General features: G+C 46.9%; 1 protein-coding gene across 1 annotated transcript in view; it reads left to right on the forward strand.

Annotated features, from left to right (window-relative positions):
* ITPR2 (inositol 1,4,5-trisphosphate receptor type 2) overlaps window positions 1-16,839 on the forward strand; it is a 227,947-nt gene that overhangs the window by 153,937 nt on the left and 57,171 nt on the right. The window contains 3 exon segments of the mRNA XM_075343322.1: window positions 5,414-5,521; window positions 11,202-11,394; window positions 13,242-13,367. Of these exon segments, the coding sequence (XP_075199437.1) occupies window positions 5,414-5,521; window positions 11,202-11,394; window positions 13,242-13,367 (427 nt within the window).

The raw sequence follows: 16,839 nt of genomic DNA on the forward strand, positions 1-16,839 counted from the left end.
ACTAGAGGGAGCTCACTACATCCAGATTACACAGCCACCACTAGGGGGAGCTCACTACATACAGATTATACAGTCACCACTAGAGGGAGCTCACTACATACAGATTATACAGCCACCACTAGAGGGAGCTCACTACATACAGATTATAAAGCCACCACTAGAGGGAGCTCACTACATACAGATTATACAGTCACCACTAGAGGGAGCTCACTACATACAGATTATACAGCCACCACTAGAGAGAGCTCACTACATACAGATTATACAGCCACCACTAGAGGGAGATCACTACATCCAGATTATACAGCCACCACTAGAGGGAGCTCACTACATACAGATATATACGGCCACCACTAGAGGGAGCTCACTACATACAGATTATACAGCCACCACTAGAGGGCGCTCACTACATACAGATTATACAGCCACCACTAGAGGGAGGTCACTACATCCAGATTATACAGCCACCACTAGAGGGAGCTCACTACATACAGATATATACGGCCACCACTAGAGGGAGCTCACTACATACAGATTATACAGCCATCACTAGAGGGAGCTCACTGCATACAGATTATACAGCCACCACTAGAGGGAGCTCACTACATCCAGATTATACAGCCACCACTAGAGGGAGCTCACTACATACAGATTATACAGCCACCACTAGAGGGAGGTCACTACATCCAGATTATACAGCCACCACTAGAGGGAGCTCACTACATACAGATTTATACAGCCACCACTAGAGGGAGCTCACTATATACAGATTTATACAGCCACAACTAGAGGGAGCTCACTACATACAGATTTATACAGTCACCACTAGAGGGAGCTCACTACATACAGATTATACAGCCACCACTAGAGGGAGCTCACTACATACAGATTTGTACAGCCACCACTAGAGGGGGCTCACTACATCCAGATTACACAGCCACCACTAGAGGGAGCTCACTACATCCAGATTACACAGCCACCACTAGAGGGAGCTCACTACATACAGATTATACAGCCACCACTAGAGGGAGCTCACTACATACAGATTATACAGCCACCACTAGAGAGAGCTCACTACATACAGATTATACAGCCACCACTAGAGGGAGGTCACTACATCCAGATTATACAGCCACCACTAGAGGGAGCTCACTACATACAGATTATACAGCCACCACTAGAGGGAGGTCACTACATCCAGATTATACAGCCACCACTAGAGGGAGCTCACTACATACAGATTTATACAGCCACCACTAGAGGGAGCTCACTATATACAGATTTATACAGCCACAACTAGAGGGAGCTCACTACATACAGATATATACAGTCACCACTAGAGGGAGCTCACTACATACAGATTTGTACAGCCACCACTAGAGGGGGCTCACTACATCCAGATTACACAGCCACCACTAGAGGGAGCTCACTACATCCAGATTACACAGCCACCACTAGAGGGAGCTCACTACATACAGATTATACAGCCACCACTAGAGGGAGCTCACTACATACAGATTATACAGCCACCACTAGAGAGAGCTCACTACATACAGATTATACAGCCACCACTAGAGGGAGGTCACTACATCCAGATTATACAGCCACCACTAGAGGGAGCTCACTACATCCAGATTATACAGCCACCACTAGAGGGAGCTCACTACATACAGATTTATACAGCCACCACTAGAGGGAGCTCACTATATACAGATTTATACAGCCACAACTAGAGGGAGCTCACTACATACAGATTTATACAGTCACCACTAGAGGGAGCTCACTACATACAGATTTATACAGCCACCACTAGAGGGAGCTCACTACATACAGATTATACAGTCACCACTAGAGGAGCTCACTACATACAGATTTATACAGCCACCACTAGAGGGAGCTCACTACATACAGATTATACAGCCACCACTAGAGGGAGCTCACTACATACAGATTATACAGCCACCACTAGAGGGAGCTCACTACATACAGATTTGTACAGCCACTACCGGAGGTAGCTAATTATATAAACACTAGAAGGTGGCCCGATTCTACGCATCGGGTATTCTAGAATTTACATATTGTGTAGTTCATGTATGTTTTTTGTTATATATATATAGATGTTGTTGTGTGTAGTTACCAAGTGTTTGTGTAGGGCGCTGTACATGTTCTGGGTGTTGTCTGGGTGTGACGGGGGGTGAGAGCGGTGTTGTATGTGTGTTGCGTTGTTTGTGGAGCGTTGTGTGTCTGTCGCGTTGTGTGTGTGTGTGTTGCGCGGTTTGTGTGTGTGTGGTGTGTTTTGGGGGAGGTATGTTTTGTGCAATGTGTGTTGTGCGGTATGTGCGTATATTTGTGTGTGCCGCGGTGTTTGTGTGTTGGGTGTTGTGTGTGTGCAGCGTTGTCTGTGTGTGTGGGTGTCTGTGTAGGGCAGTTGTTTGTGGTTCCCAGTGTGTGTGTGTGGTGTGTTGTGCAGTGTGCGCGCGCGTGTGTGTGTGTGTGTGTGTGTTGGGGGGAGATGTGCACTTCCCATCGTGCTCCATCCCCCATGCAGCGCACCCCCCATCGTGCTCCATCCCCCATGCAGCGCACTCCCCATTGTGCTCCATCCCCTATGCTGCGCACCCCCCATCGTGCTCCATCCCCTATGCTGCGCACCCCCCATCGTGCTCCATCTCCCATGCTGCACACTCCCAAACGTGCTCCATCCACCATGCTGCGCACTCCCAAACGTACTCCATCCGCTATGCTGCGCACTCCCAAACGTGCTCCATCCGCCATACTCCGCACTCCCAAACGTGCTCCATCCACCATGCTGCGCACTCCCAAACGTACTCCATCCCCCATGCTGCGCACTCCCCAACGTGCTCCATCCGCCATGCTGCGCACTCCCAAACGTGCTCCATCCGCCATGCTGCGCACTCCCAAACGTGCTCCATCCGCCATGCTGCGCACTCCCAAACGTGGTCCATCCGCCATGCTGCGCACTCCCAAACGTGCTCCATCCGCCATACTCCGCACTCCCCATCGTGCTACATCCCCCATGCTGCGCACTCCCCAACGTGCTCCATCCGCCATGCTGCGCACTCCCAAACGTGCTCCATCCACCATGCTGCGCACTCCCAAACGTGCTCCATCCGCCATGCTGCACACTCCCAAACGTGGTCCATCTGCCATGCTGCGCACTCCCAAACGTGGTCCATCTGCCATGCTGCGCACTCCCAAACTAGCTCCATCCGCCATACTCCGCACTCCCCATCGTGCTACATCCCCCATGCTGCGCACTCCCCAACGTGCTCCATCCCCCATGCTGCGCACTCCCAAACGTGGTCCATCCGCCATGCTGCGCACTCCCAAACGTGCTCCATCCGCCATACTCCGCACTCCCCATCATGCTGCATCCCCCATGCTGTGCACTCCCCAACGTGCTCCATCCGCCATGCTGCGCACTCCCAAACGTGCTCCTTCTGCTATGCTGCGCACTCCCAAACGTGCTCCATCCGCCATGTTGCGCACTCCCAAACGTGCTCCATCCCCCATGCTGCGCACCCCCCATCGTGCTCCATCCCCCATGCTGCACCAGCATCAGCCTCTCTACCCGCAGCATCAGCCTCTCTGCCCTCGGCATCAGCCTCTCTCCTCCCAGCATCAGCCTCTCTGTCCCCAGCATCAGCCTCTCTCATCCCAGCATCAGCCTCTCTGTCCCCAGCATCAGCCTCTCTCATCCCAGCATCAGCCTTTTCTGTCCCCAGCATCAGCCTCTCTCCTCCCAGCATCAGCCTTTTCGGTCCCCAGCATCAGCCTCTCTCCTCCCAGCATCAGCCTTTTCTGTCCCCAGCATCAGCCTCTCTCCTCCCAGCCTACCCCAGCCTCAGCCTCCCCCAGCATCAGCCTCCCCCATCATCAGCCTCTCTCCTCCCAGCATCAGCCTCTCTCCTCCCAGCCTACCGCAGCCTCAGCCTCCCCCAGCATCAGCCTCTCTCCTCCCAGCATCAGCGTTTTCGTCCCCAGCATCAGCCTTTTCGTCCCCAGCATCAGCCTCTCTCCTCCCAGCCTACCCCAGCCTCAGCCTTCCCCAGCATCAGCCTCTGTTCTCTCAGCCTCCCCATCCCAGCCTTCCCCAGGATCAGCCTCTCTCCTCCCAGCCTCCTCCAGCATGCCGTGCTCCTCTGCCGACACTCACAGATCCGATCGCATACACTCACACACACCCGATCGCATACACACACACACCCGATCGCATACACTCACACACACCCGATCGCATACACTCACACACACACATTGACGATATCGCACATACGCGCTCACACTCACAACATCCGGAGATACCACATGCTTCTGGCCATGTGATCCTCCGGCAGGTCCTGGAAGCTCACAGCACAGTATCGCCGCCGAGAAGCAAGCGATATCCCAGGATGTTGTGAGTATGTGGATGCGATGTGATGTGTGTGTGATGTGTGTGTGAGAGTGAGTGTGATCTGATGTGTGTGTGTGTGTGTGTGTGCTGTTATGTGTGTGCGTGTGTGTATGTTCCGCCGCTGCAGGACCTTGATGTGTGGATGCGATGTGATGTGTGTGTGAGGTGTGTGTGAGAGTGAGTGTGATCTGATGTGTGTGTGTGTATGTGTGTGTGTGTGTTGTTATGTGTGTGCGTGTGTGTATTTTCCGCCGCTGCAGGACCTTGATGCGCTGGTAACTATGCTACCATGGTTACCAGCGTATCTCGTCCCCCGCTCGCACGGGAGCCCACACCAGCATACGCCGGCCAGCCCCAGCAATGCGAGGGTATGTGTCGGCTGGTTTGGCGGCGTACGCTGATGTGGGCTCCCAGGGGTACAGTACTCACCTGGTAGTCGTGGCTCCGTGACCGTGTCGGTTCGGGGAATACGTGGGGGGGCAGGGCCAGAGCTAGCGTGCATTGCGTGAGGGGGGCGGGGCGTGGCGTGGCCGAGTTGCCAATGCCTGCAGGGTGCCGGGGCGAGCGGCCAATCCGTGTGGGGGGGCTGGGCCATGGCGAGCTCAGCGGCCAATCAGCTTTGTGTCACCGTAAGGACACAATTTTGGAGCAAGACAGACAGACAGACAGACAGACAGAATAAGGCAATTATATATATAGATATTTATGTGGTACGTCTCCCATTGACTTCAGTGGTGTTGGCTACACTAAGGATCTCCCATAATAGTGTCTACAGGTAAATTCTGTCATGTAAATGGACGCCACAACCATACTGTTTTTCCATATAGAGCAGCTGCAGAACTCATTATCAGAGCTCTTTTATTTTTTACAATGGTCAATAGTGTTTATTCATTGACAGCAAGATGTGTTCTTGAGAGTGGAGAGAACGTGACACGAGCAGTATATTCCCAGGCGGTGGAGAGGACTTGTGTGACTGACGAGGATATTTTGTGTTCTCAGCTGGCTCGCCACTACAAGACCCTGCAGCAGATGCTGAGGCCGGGAAATGATCCGGAGGAGGGCGACGAAGCTTTGAAATACTACGCCAACCACACGGCTCAGATCGAGGTAAAGGGTGTGCGGTGCGAGGGAGCAGACAGGTGTAAAGCTGAGCAACCCCCCCCCCACGCGCCTATACGCCTTACCTTTACCTATTCACTTCAATGCTGAAATAAAGTAAAACCGCGTCTCCCGTGTGCAATACTGCAAGAGTCATCCTAAACGTTCCATTTTGGGATCATTTTTTACTTTTTCGTCACTGATGCCACATATATCTATATTCAAGGCTAATGTGTTGCTTTTTTTTAAGAATTCCGTGTTTAGCTGCATTTTATTTACTTTTTGTCATTTTTCACAAATGACAGAATTTTTCATGTTTTTCCTCATGAATACCATATTTGAGGGAATTTTTTCATTTTTCATTAATCCCATATTTGGCACATTATTCTTTTTCATATTTTTTTATGATGAATGCCATGACTATAGTATCTAAAAGTTTTTTTTTCCCTGCTAAATGCGATATTTACATTAATTTCTCATTAATTCCATATTTGATCACATATTACATGCAATTTTTCATGGGTTTTTTTTCACTAACACCATATTTTAGGCCATTTGTAGTATAATTATATATATATATATATATATATATATATATATATATATATATGTATGTATATATACCGATATATATGTATATATATGCTCTGCTGTGTGTGCTAATACCTGGTATGTCAATTCATGCACTCTACTTTCCCATGAACTGATCTTCACTCCACTTTGCTCTGCTGTGTGTGCTAATACCTGGTATGTCAATTCATGCACTCTACTTTTGCACTATATCTGACCTGTTCTTTCTTTGCTTCAATATCTTCCTGACATCCTCCAGCATCTCACTGTGATCTTTCCCCCCCTGTTTAGCACCCCCCTTTTATGACCTTTGTTTATTTTGCCTATGTTAAGCAGCATCTTCTTTTGTTTTGTTTTTTTTCTTTGATTGAGTGATCAAGGGGTTAGTCTTGCAACCCACCCCTTCACAGCTGAGTGCACTTGTATGTGTATATAGTGGGGCAAATAAAAGTCTGCACAAGACTTTTTGTCTGCCCCATGACAAGTATGCACCATATAAGTATGATGCATTGAATTAGGCCAGAATTGGGCCGGAAGTGACCGGAAGGTAACCACATACATAGTCACTGTAAACAATGTTTGTGTTTCTATTCACTCTCACCCCTATAATACTTCACTTTTTACTGCCCCCTCTGATCCCTAAAGCCAGTAATGAACTATTCATCTCTCCCTCCATCCTCCCCACCCATCTCACCTTCCCCTCAGATATTTTCCTCCACATTTCACCCAGTGTCTCCAGACACACACGTCCATCTCATGGCCTCTCCTGCTCCCACTTACTAACACTCTCACTGCTTCTCCTCACTGCTGGGGATATTGCTCCAAATCCTGGTCCTCCTCACCACATCCCTATTGTCACTTCAAACCCTCTTCAACAACCTAACACAAATCTCCGCAACCTCGCAAACCTCATACCCATTCACCCAGCCCCCGCTCCCCCAGTCCCACTAACAGGAGCTCTATGGAACGCTCGCTCTGTCTGCAACAAACTATCCTACATTCATGATCTGTTCATCACTAATAAACTCTCCTTCCTCGGCATCCCAGAAACCTGGCTCACCCCCTCTGACACAGCTTCTCCTGCTGCACTTTCTTATGGTGGTCTCCAACTCTCTCACACCCCCCGCCCTAGTAACAAGCATGGTGGATGAGTTGGTTTGCTCCTGTCCGACCAATGCTCCTTTACACCAATTCCTCTACCACCCTCTGTCACGCTTCCCTCTTTTGAGGTGCACTCCGTACGCATCTACGCCCCCTCCAACCTTCAACTGGCTGTCATTTACCGCCCTCCAGGGCCAGCCACTGCCTTTTTTGACCATTTCACCACCTGGCTACTACACTTCCTTTCCACCGACATCCCCACCATCATCATGGGTGACTTTAACATCCCCATTGACACTTCCCACTCATCTGTCTCTAAACTTCTAACACTCACTTCCTCCTTCAGCCTCACCCAATGGTCTTCTGCAGCTACTCACAAAGATGGCCACACGCTGGACCTCATCTTCACTCACCTCTGTTCCCTATCTAACCTCTCTAACTCACCTCTCCCCCTGTCTGACCACAACCTACTCACATTCTCTTCCCTCTCTTCTCCAAGTATGCAACCCCCCCTCCACAAATTTTCATACCCTCGCAGAAATATCAAACACATTGATTTACACGCCCTTTCTCAGTCCCTTCTCCCCCTCACAGACATTGCATTTCTACATGATGCAGATGCCGCTGCAACTTTATACAACACTACAATCTCTGCAGCTCTCGAATCAGCTGCCCCCCTCACACACACCAAAACCCGCACAATCAACAGGCAACCCTGGCACACAAGGCAGACTAAAGAACTTAGACGGGCTTCCAGAATTGCTGAGCGCAGATGGAAGAGGTCTCATTCCACTGAGCACTTCATTGCATATAAAGAGTCCCTCACCACTTTCAAGTCCACACTCACTGCTGCAAAACAAACCTACTTCTCATCCCTCATATCTTCTTTCTCTCACAACCCTAAACAGCTATTCAACACTTTCAATTCTCTCCTCCGTCCTCCGGCACCACCTCCCTCTCCTCTCATCTCAGCTGAAGACTTTGCCTCTTTCTTCAAACAGAAGATTGACAACATCAGAGCAAGCTTTGGCCCACAATCACCACAGCCCCTCATCATAGCTACTCAGCCCTCTTCCTCCAAATCCAGCTTCTCCACCATGACAGAAAACAATCTCTCCACTCTACTCTCAAGATCACATCTAACCACCTGTGCACTGGACCCGCTCCCATCGCACCTCATCCCCAATCTCATCACAGTCTTCATCCCAGCCCTAACCCATCTCTTCAACCTATCACTAGCAAGTGGTGTATTCCCTTCATGCTTTAAACATGCCTCTATTACACCCATCCTCAAAAAGCCCTCCCTTGACCCATCCTCTGTGTCAAACTATTGCCCCATATCCCTTCTCCCCTATGCCTCAAAACTACTGGAACAGCATGTCCATCTTGAATTGTCCTCATACCTCTCCTCCTGCTCCCTCTTTGACCGGCTTCAATCTGGCTTCCGACCACATCATTCTACCGAAACTGCCCTAACCAAAGTCACCAATGATCTACTAACCGCCAAAGCCAAGCGACACTACTCTATCCTCCTCCTCCTGGACCTGTCCTCTGCCTTCGACACAGTAGACCATTCCCTCCTACTACAGATTCTCTCATCTCTGGGCATCACAGACTTGGCCCTATCTTGGATCTCCTCATACCTAACCGACCGAACTTTCAGCGTCTCCCATTCTCACACCACTTCCTCAGCTCGCCCCCTATCTGTCGGTGTCCCTCAAGGCTCAGTTCTTGGACCCCTGCTGTTCTCCATCTATACCTTCGGCTTGGGACAGCTCATAGAGTCCCACGGCTTCCAGTATCATCTCTATGCCGATGACACACAGATCTACCTCTCTGGACCTGACATTACCTCTCTACTAACCAAAATACCACAATGTTTGTCTGCTATTTCATCCTTCTTCTCTGCACGATTCCTAAAACTTAACATGGACAAAACAGAGTTTATTGTCTTTCCTCCTCCTCACTCACCTCCTCCAACAAGCCTTTCCATCAAACTTGATGGTTGCTCACTCACCCCAGTCTCACAAGCTCGTTGCCTTGGAGTAACCCTCGACTCTGCTCTATCCTTCAAGCCACACATCCAAGCCCTCTTCAACTCATGCCGATTACAACTCAAAAATATCTCCCGGATCCGTGCTTTTCTTAACCAAGAATCTTCAAAAACATTAGTGCATGCCCTCATCATCTCCCGCCTCGACTACTGCAACCTCCTGCTCTCTGGCCTCCCTTCCAACACTCTTGCACCCCTCCAATCTATCCTAAACTCTGCAGCCCGCTTAATCCACCTCTCCCCTCGCTACTCCCCAGCCTTGCCACTCTGCCAATCCCTTCACTGGCTTCCCATCGCCCAACGACTCCAGTTCAAAACATTAACCATGACATACAAAGCCATGCACAACCTGTCTCCTCCCTACATCTGTGACCTAGTCTCCCAGTACCTACCTGCACGCAACCTTAGATCCTCACAAGATCTCCTTCTCTGCTCCTCTCTTATTTCCTCTTCCCACAATCGTGTACAAGATTTCTCCCGTGCATCCCCCATACTCTGGAACGCTCTACCTCAGCACATCAGACTCTCCACTACCGTGGAAAGCTTCAAGAGGAACCTCAAGACCCACCTCTTCCAACAAGCCTACAACCTACAATAGCCCTCAGCCCAGTAGACCACTGCGCAACCAGCTCTGTCCTCACCTATTGTACCATCACCCATTCCCTGTAGACTGTGAGCCCTCGCGGGCAGGGTCCTCTCTCCTCCTATACCAGTCTGTCTTGTACTGTTAATGATTGTTGTACGTATACCCTCTTTCACTTGTAAAGCGCCATGGAATAAATGGCGCTATAATAATAAATAATAATAATAATAATATATATATATATATATATATATATATATATATATATAATTTTTTTTTTTACTATTGCCTCTATATTATATAGTAATTTTTTAGATTTTTCACTAATGTTACATTTTCGGGTTCTCTTAAAAGTCCTCACCAATGGCTTATATTTGACCCAACATTTGCGGCAATTTTTCACTAATAAAAGTGTGTACTTTTTCATGTTTGTTTTTTTTCTGGTTATATCTGTGTGAATTTTTCCCAGTTTTTTGCTATTACCATATTTGTGACAATTTTTCAGACTAATTCAGTTATGCTCCAAATGTGGTCATTTTTCATGTTTTTTTAATTTTCTATTTGATAATTTTTCACATTTTTTTATTACATTATTACATAATTATTTACATATTTGTGGTATTCCTGTCTTTTTCATGAATCTTGCAATTGTGGAATTTTTTTGTTTTCTCTTTTTTTTCCATGAATATCCTATTTGAGCATATTTTTCAATTTTTTTTTACTGACGCCATAGTTGTAATTTTTAATGCCTTATTTGACCTTTTCATTTGTGCTATTTTTTTCCCTAACACCATATGTTGGCTAATTTTTCATGTTTTTTCCTCTACTGTCATATTTGCTGGAATTTTTTGTTAATGCCATATTAGTGGTATCTTTTCATTTTATTTTTTTTGCTATTACCACGTTTGTGATAATTTTTAATTTTTTTTTTAAATATGCCATATTTGTGGAATTTTTTCATTCATTTTATTTTTTGCTATTACCCCATTTGTGGTCATTTTTCACATTTTTTTTCATTTGTGGTATTTTTTTTTTTTCATTAATACCGTATTTGTGGAATTTTTTCGCATTCGATACGTTCTTAATTTTTCACACTTTTTTCAATAATTCCATCTATGGGTTAGATGTTATCTCTCCGCCGCGCTTGTTGTACGCGGGTGCTATCAGCCGGTGGTGGATGGCCATGTCCGGGTGAGTTTGGAGCGCAGGTGGAGCAGGCTTTGTTGTCTCGCTTTACCCCCACTTTTCTCCGCTTCGCTCGTTGTACGCGGGTGCTATCAGCCGGTGGTGGATGTCCGGGTGAGTTTGGAGCGCAGGTGGAGCAGCTTTTGTTGTCTTGCTTTACCCCCACTTTCCCGTTAATCGCTCTTGTCATTTTCTAGATCGTCCGCCATGATCGCACCATGGAGCAGATCGTCTTCCCCGTGCCAAACATCTGCGAGTATCTGACCCGGGAGTCCATGTGGCGGGTGTTCAACACCACGGAGCGGGATGAGCAGGGCAGCAAGGTGAACGACTTCTTCCAGCAGACGGAGGATCTGTACAACGAGATGAAGTGGCAGAAGAAGATCAGGAGTGAGTAGTGTTCAACCCGGACCCCTCTGCCTGCTGCAAAACTACAACTCCCAGCATGCCTCGCCTGCCCTCAGCACATAGTTGTGAGCTCAGTGCATGCTGGGAGTTGTAGTTTGAGAGTCGAGGCCATGGACCAGGGTTTCTGGGGCTACCCAGTGGTCTGGGAGTTGATGTTCTCCAGCAGATGATAGTGACCAATGCTCTATGTAAGTCCTCAGGCCATGCTGAGAGTTGTAGTGCAGGTGCGTTTAACCCCTTCCTCCACGGTATAGCTCTCCCCATCACTATCCCCGGCTTTTTTGAGCGTAAATTATTTAAAGGGCTTAAGCCGAGGGCTGTAAATCTCCCCACAATCCGCCATGTTGTCTCCCTGCGGAGGGCGGCGGCGCAGATGGAGGTGGCGGCGGTAATTTACACTTGGTATTCGGTGTGTACGCCGCGCTCCGTACACATTGTACCGTTTAATATTTCATTAGTTAATCAGATCTCTCTGGCGTCCTCTCCAGGAACGTGCCGCACTTCATCATGGCCCCGGCCGGGAGCTGCGCGGCCGTACACTGCGTCCCCCCATCCCCCGCCGCCGGGCACAGACGCACGGACCGGATAAATAATTAAAACCTCGTTAACAAAAAAACATTGCGTCTGTGTCTTTTCTCACTCCTCGCACCATTAACCCTAAATAGAGAGAATTGGAACATTTTAACCCAATGTCCAAACTTCCATTAATCCGGCATGTGCTGCTCGTGGCTTTTCTGGATTATCAGGCAGTGTATCTGGATAACCCTTGTCCAAAGGTGTTGTGTGGAATTGCAGCTCGGCCCTATTTACTACAATGGAGTGCAGCTGCAATACCAGATGTGACCTATGCCTTGAGGTGGCGCCCTCTATGTCAGTTTCATGGTGTCGGCTCTGGATCAGTGTAGAAGGAGCGATAGTCGTGTAAGCGAGCGTCTCGCTGCCCTCCAGGCGTTGCTGCCGCGCTCTCCGCTCCCTCCTCCGACGCACGTCCCTAAATTAAACGTTTATATTTAAATGGGACTTTGTGTTTGCACAGCAACCGCTTATTACCCGGAGATCAGCGGCAGATCCGTCATTAAGCTCGTCCCTGACCAGCCTGCGGATGAATGAATTAGTGAGTGCAGGTGTTCCAGCAAAAAACAACACTTCTTCTCTACAGTAAAAAGAGAAAAAGCTGCAATACGTGGCGGCATACAGCCAGAACATTAAAACCACCAGACTGTAGCTCCTCCTCATTGACTATTATAGCATAGTGCCTTCTCTCTGAGTAATACTGTCTGACGCCTCCTCTCTGACTATTCTGTGGCTCTTGCTCTCTGACTAATATTTAGTAGCCCCTCCTTTGTGACTAATATTTTGTGGATCCACCGCCCAATACTATTTGCCTCCTCTTCTCTGACCAGTACTATGTGACTCCACCTCTTTAACTAATACTATGTGGCGCCTCCTTTCTCACGAATATTTAGTGCCTTAGCTCTGACCAATACTATTTTGCTCATCCTCTCTGACTAATACTATATGGCTCCTCCTCTCTGACTAATACTATATAGCTCCTGCTCTCTGATGAATATTGTGTGGCTCCTCCTCTCTGATTAATACTATTTGGCTCCTCCTCTCTGAGTAATACTATACGCCTCCTCTTCTGTGACTAATACTATATGGCTCCTCCTCTTTGACTAATACTATATGGCTCCTCCTCTCTGATGGATATTTTGTGACTCCTCCTCTTTCACTCTTTAAGGCCCGGACTCCACTAGATCTCCAAAGGAGTCTTGTGGTTTTTAGCAGCAAATCTTTACCTCTCGCATTTCTCCTCCGTGTCTTCACAGACAACCCTGCTCTGTTCTGGTTCTCCCGCCATATCTCGCTATGGGGCAGCATCTCCTTCAACCTGGCGGTGTTCATCAACCTTGCGGTGGCGCTGTTTTACCCGTTTGGAGACGACGGAGATGAAGGCAAGTGGAAATTTTTCCAGTTCTGGTTTCATATGGACTGGATGGGAGGTGTGAACGATAAGGCATTATTGTCAGTGAGTGCGGAGTATCTAGGGACCAAAGATCCCAAAATAATCTGTTACCAGCGCAGCCTGATTCTCCTGTATCAATAATTCATCAGCAAGTAAAGAAGTAGCCACTGAACAGAGGAAAAAAAATGCATATGCCTTCCGCAAGATGGACAAGGGCAGTATTATAGTAGTTATATTCTTGTACATAGGGGCAGTATTATAGTAGTTATATTCTTGTATATAGGGGGCAGTATTATAGTAGTTATATTCTTGTACATAGGGGGCAGTATTATAGTAGTTATATTCTTGTATATAGGGGCAGTATTATAGTAGTTATATTCTTGTACATAGAGGCAGTATTATAGTAGTTATATTCTTGTACATAAGGAGCAGTATTATAGTAGTTATATTCTTGTACATAGGGGCAGTATTATAGTAGTTATATTCTTGTACATAGAGGCAGTATTATAGTAGTTATATTCTTGTACATAAGGAGCAGTATTATAGTAGTTATATTCTTGTACATAGGGGCAGTATTATAGTAGTTATATTCTTGTATATAGGGAGCAGTATTATAGTAGTTATATTCTTGTATATAGGGGCAGTATTATAGTAGTTATATTCCTGTACATAGGGAGCAGTATTATAATAGTTATATTCTTGTACATAGGGGCAGTATTATAGTAGTTATAATCTTGTACATAGAGGCAGTATTATAGTAGTTATATTCCTGTACATAAGGAGCAGTATTATAGTAGTTATATTCTTGTACATAGGGGCAGTATTATAGTAGTTATATTCTTGTACATAGGGGCAGTATTACAGTAGTTATATTCTTGTACATAGGGGCAGTATTATAGTAGTTATATTCTTGTATATAGGAGCAGTATTATAGTAGTTATATTCTTGTACATAGGGGGCAGTATTATAGTAGTTATATTCTTGTACATAGGAGCAATATTATTGTCAGAAATTCTCCAATTTTACCAGGGACAGGGATTAATTGCCCAAAACACTAATAATCACTTAGAATTAGAGATGGCAGACCAGCAGGTACCCGGGAACGACAGGTCCAAATTTGCAGGACTGTGAACTAAGTGACCTCACTTAAGTTGAGGTCACTGAGTTTAATGAGGTCACCTGCAATCACAGGTGGAGGACCATCAGAGTCATCATGGGACCTTCTGTGGATTATGTAAGAACTGGGTGTTTGGGGAGTTAATAAAGATATAAATGGTGAGAAGAGCTGTGGAGAAAATAAGGCGCAAATAGGGTCTTACCCGGTATGACACGTGGGGATAAGTGTAGGTTGGAACACTCACCTGGGGGGTTGTGCAAGTCAAACCGCTATGAAGGCACGTAGTGAACGTGAAAGGCAGCGGTCCCACAGTGTAGAGATAATCCAAGCGGTAGAGGAGGAAGCAGGTTTAAAATACCGCGCCAAACCACAGAAAATCCGGATGTTGTTAGTGAATCCCTTTTTCTTTATTTTTTACACAGGTCTACGCATTTCGAGAACATATCCATCCCCGTCCTCTGGACAATGTACAGAGAAAAACTATCATGATAGTTTTTCTCTGTACATTGTCCAGAGGACGGGGACGGATATGTCCTCGAAATGCGTAGACCTGTGTAAAAAATAAAGAAAAAGGGATTCACTAACAACATCCGGATTTTCTGTGGTTTGGCGCGGTATTTTAAACCTGCTTCCTCTACCGCTTGGGAGTTAATAAAGGGGAGAAAGATGGTGATGGTTTTTTTGTATTTTATTTCAAATTACCTGTAGTATCCGGCGTTGCCCGGGATAGTAACTGTCTCTCTGCCTCTCTCCCAGTCTCTGTCTGTTTCTCCCAGTCTCTGTTTGTCTCTCCCAGTCTCTGTTTGTCTCTCCCTGTCTCTGGCGATCTCTCCCTGTCTCTGTTTGTCTGTCCCTGTCTCTGGCTGTCTCTCTCTCTGTCTCTCTCTCTGTCTCTCTCTCTGTCTCTCTCCTTGTCTCTCTCCTTGTCTCTCTCCCTGTCTCTCTCCCTGTCTCTCTCCCTGTCTCTCTCCCTGTCTCTCTCCCTGTCTCTCTCCCTGTCTCTCTCCCTGTCTCTCTCCCTGTCTCTCTCCCTGTCTGTCTCTTTCCGTGTCTGTCTGTGTGTCTGTCTCTATCAAAGTCTGTCAGTGTGTCTTTCTATATCCATGTCTGTCTGTCTATCTCTCTGCATCAGTCTCTGTCTGTCTCTCTATCTCTGTGTCTGTCTCTGTGTTTGTCAGTCTCTTTCCCCATCTGTCTCTTTCCCTGTCTGCCTCTTACTCTGTCTGTGCCTATGTCTGTCTGTCTCTGTCTCTCTCTATCTGTCTCACCACCGACATCTTATTACCTCACACATAAGCTTCTTATACTAACAGTTTATTTTCTTCCTATAGCAACCACTCACAGCTCCTATTAATAACCTAATAGCTCGCAGCTCCATTGAATTTAATGGAGGCAGGTTTTTTGGAGAGTAACTATAAAGCGTGGAGTTAAATTTTTCCATCAAAACATAGTCTATGATGTTCCCTGAGTCATATTGAGTGTCTGTGCAAAATTTCGTGATTGTAAATGCGACGGTGTGGATTCCTTTAGCGGACATACACACACATCATGCGTACATACACACATACACTGAGCTTTATATATTAGATGAAGGATTTTTTCAGGGTTTTTTTTTTTTTTCTTTTCACTTATAGATTAGTAATTGGGGACTTCTCATAGGCACCCCCCTTTACTAATCTAGGGCTTAGTGGCAGCTGTGAGCTGTCATTAACCTCTTGTTATCCTGATTGCCACCCCAACAGGGCAATTGGTATGAGGATGGTAAAGTTCCGGGATTGTCACATCTAATAAATGCAACAATCCTGGGCAGCTGCAGGCTGCTATTTTTAGGCTGGGGGTGCTCAATAACCATGGGTCCTCCCCAGCCTGAGAATTCCAGCCCCCAGCTGTTGGCTTTATCATGGCTGCGTATCAAAATTAGGGGAAACCGCACTCTGTAATATTACATTATTTATGTAAATAATTAAGAAAGACGTAGCATGCGGCTTATTTTTTATTTTGATACACAGCCAAGATAAGCACACAGCTGGGGGCTGCAACCTTTAGCTGTATGCTTTATCTGTGCTGGGTATTATAACATGGGGGACCCTATGCCAATTTGTCTTATTTATTTTTTTTACACAATGATAGGGACACACACAACTCCTGTAATTGCAAGCAGTCACACATGCTGTCACACAGGGTAGGGGGCGCTGTCCTACTGCAACCAATCAGAAGCGCAGGTACTGTCAGTGGGCAAGGGAAGCAGTGCACATGCATGAAGGATAATGAGCAGCCCCGGAATTAGTGTGAGTGGTCCCGGAAGTAGCGTTACAGCCGTGCAGGACACTGGCACCTGCTTTTC

This window comes from Anomaloglossus baeobatrachus, chromosome 4 (genome assembly GCF_048569485.1).
Source record: "Anomaloglossus baeobatrachus isolate aAnoBae1 chromosome 4, aAnoBae1.hap1, whole genome shotgun sequence".
Lineage (NCBI taxonomy): Eukaryota > Metazoa > Chordata > Amphibia > Anura > Aromobatidae > Anomaloglossus > Anomaloglossus baeobatrachus.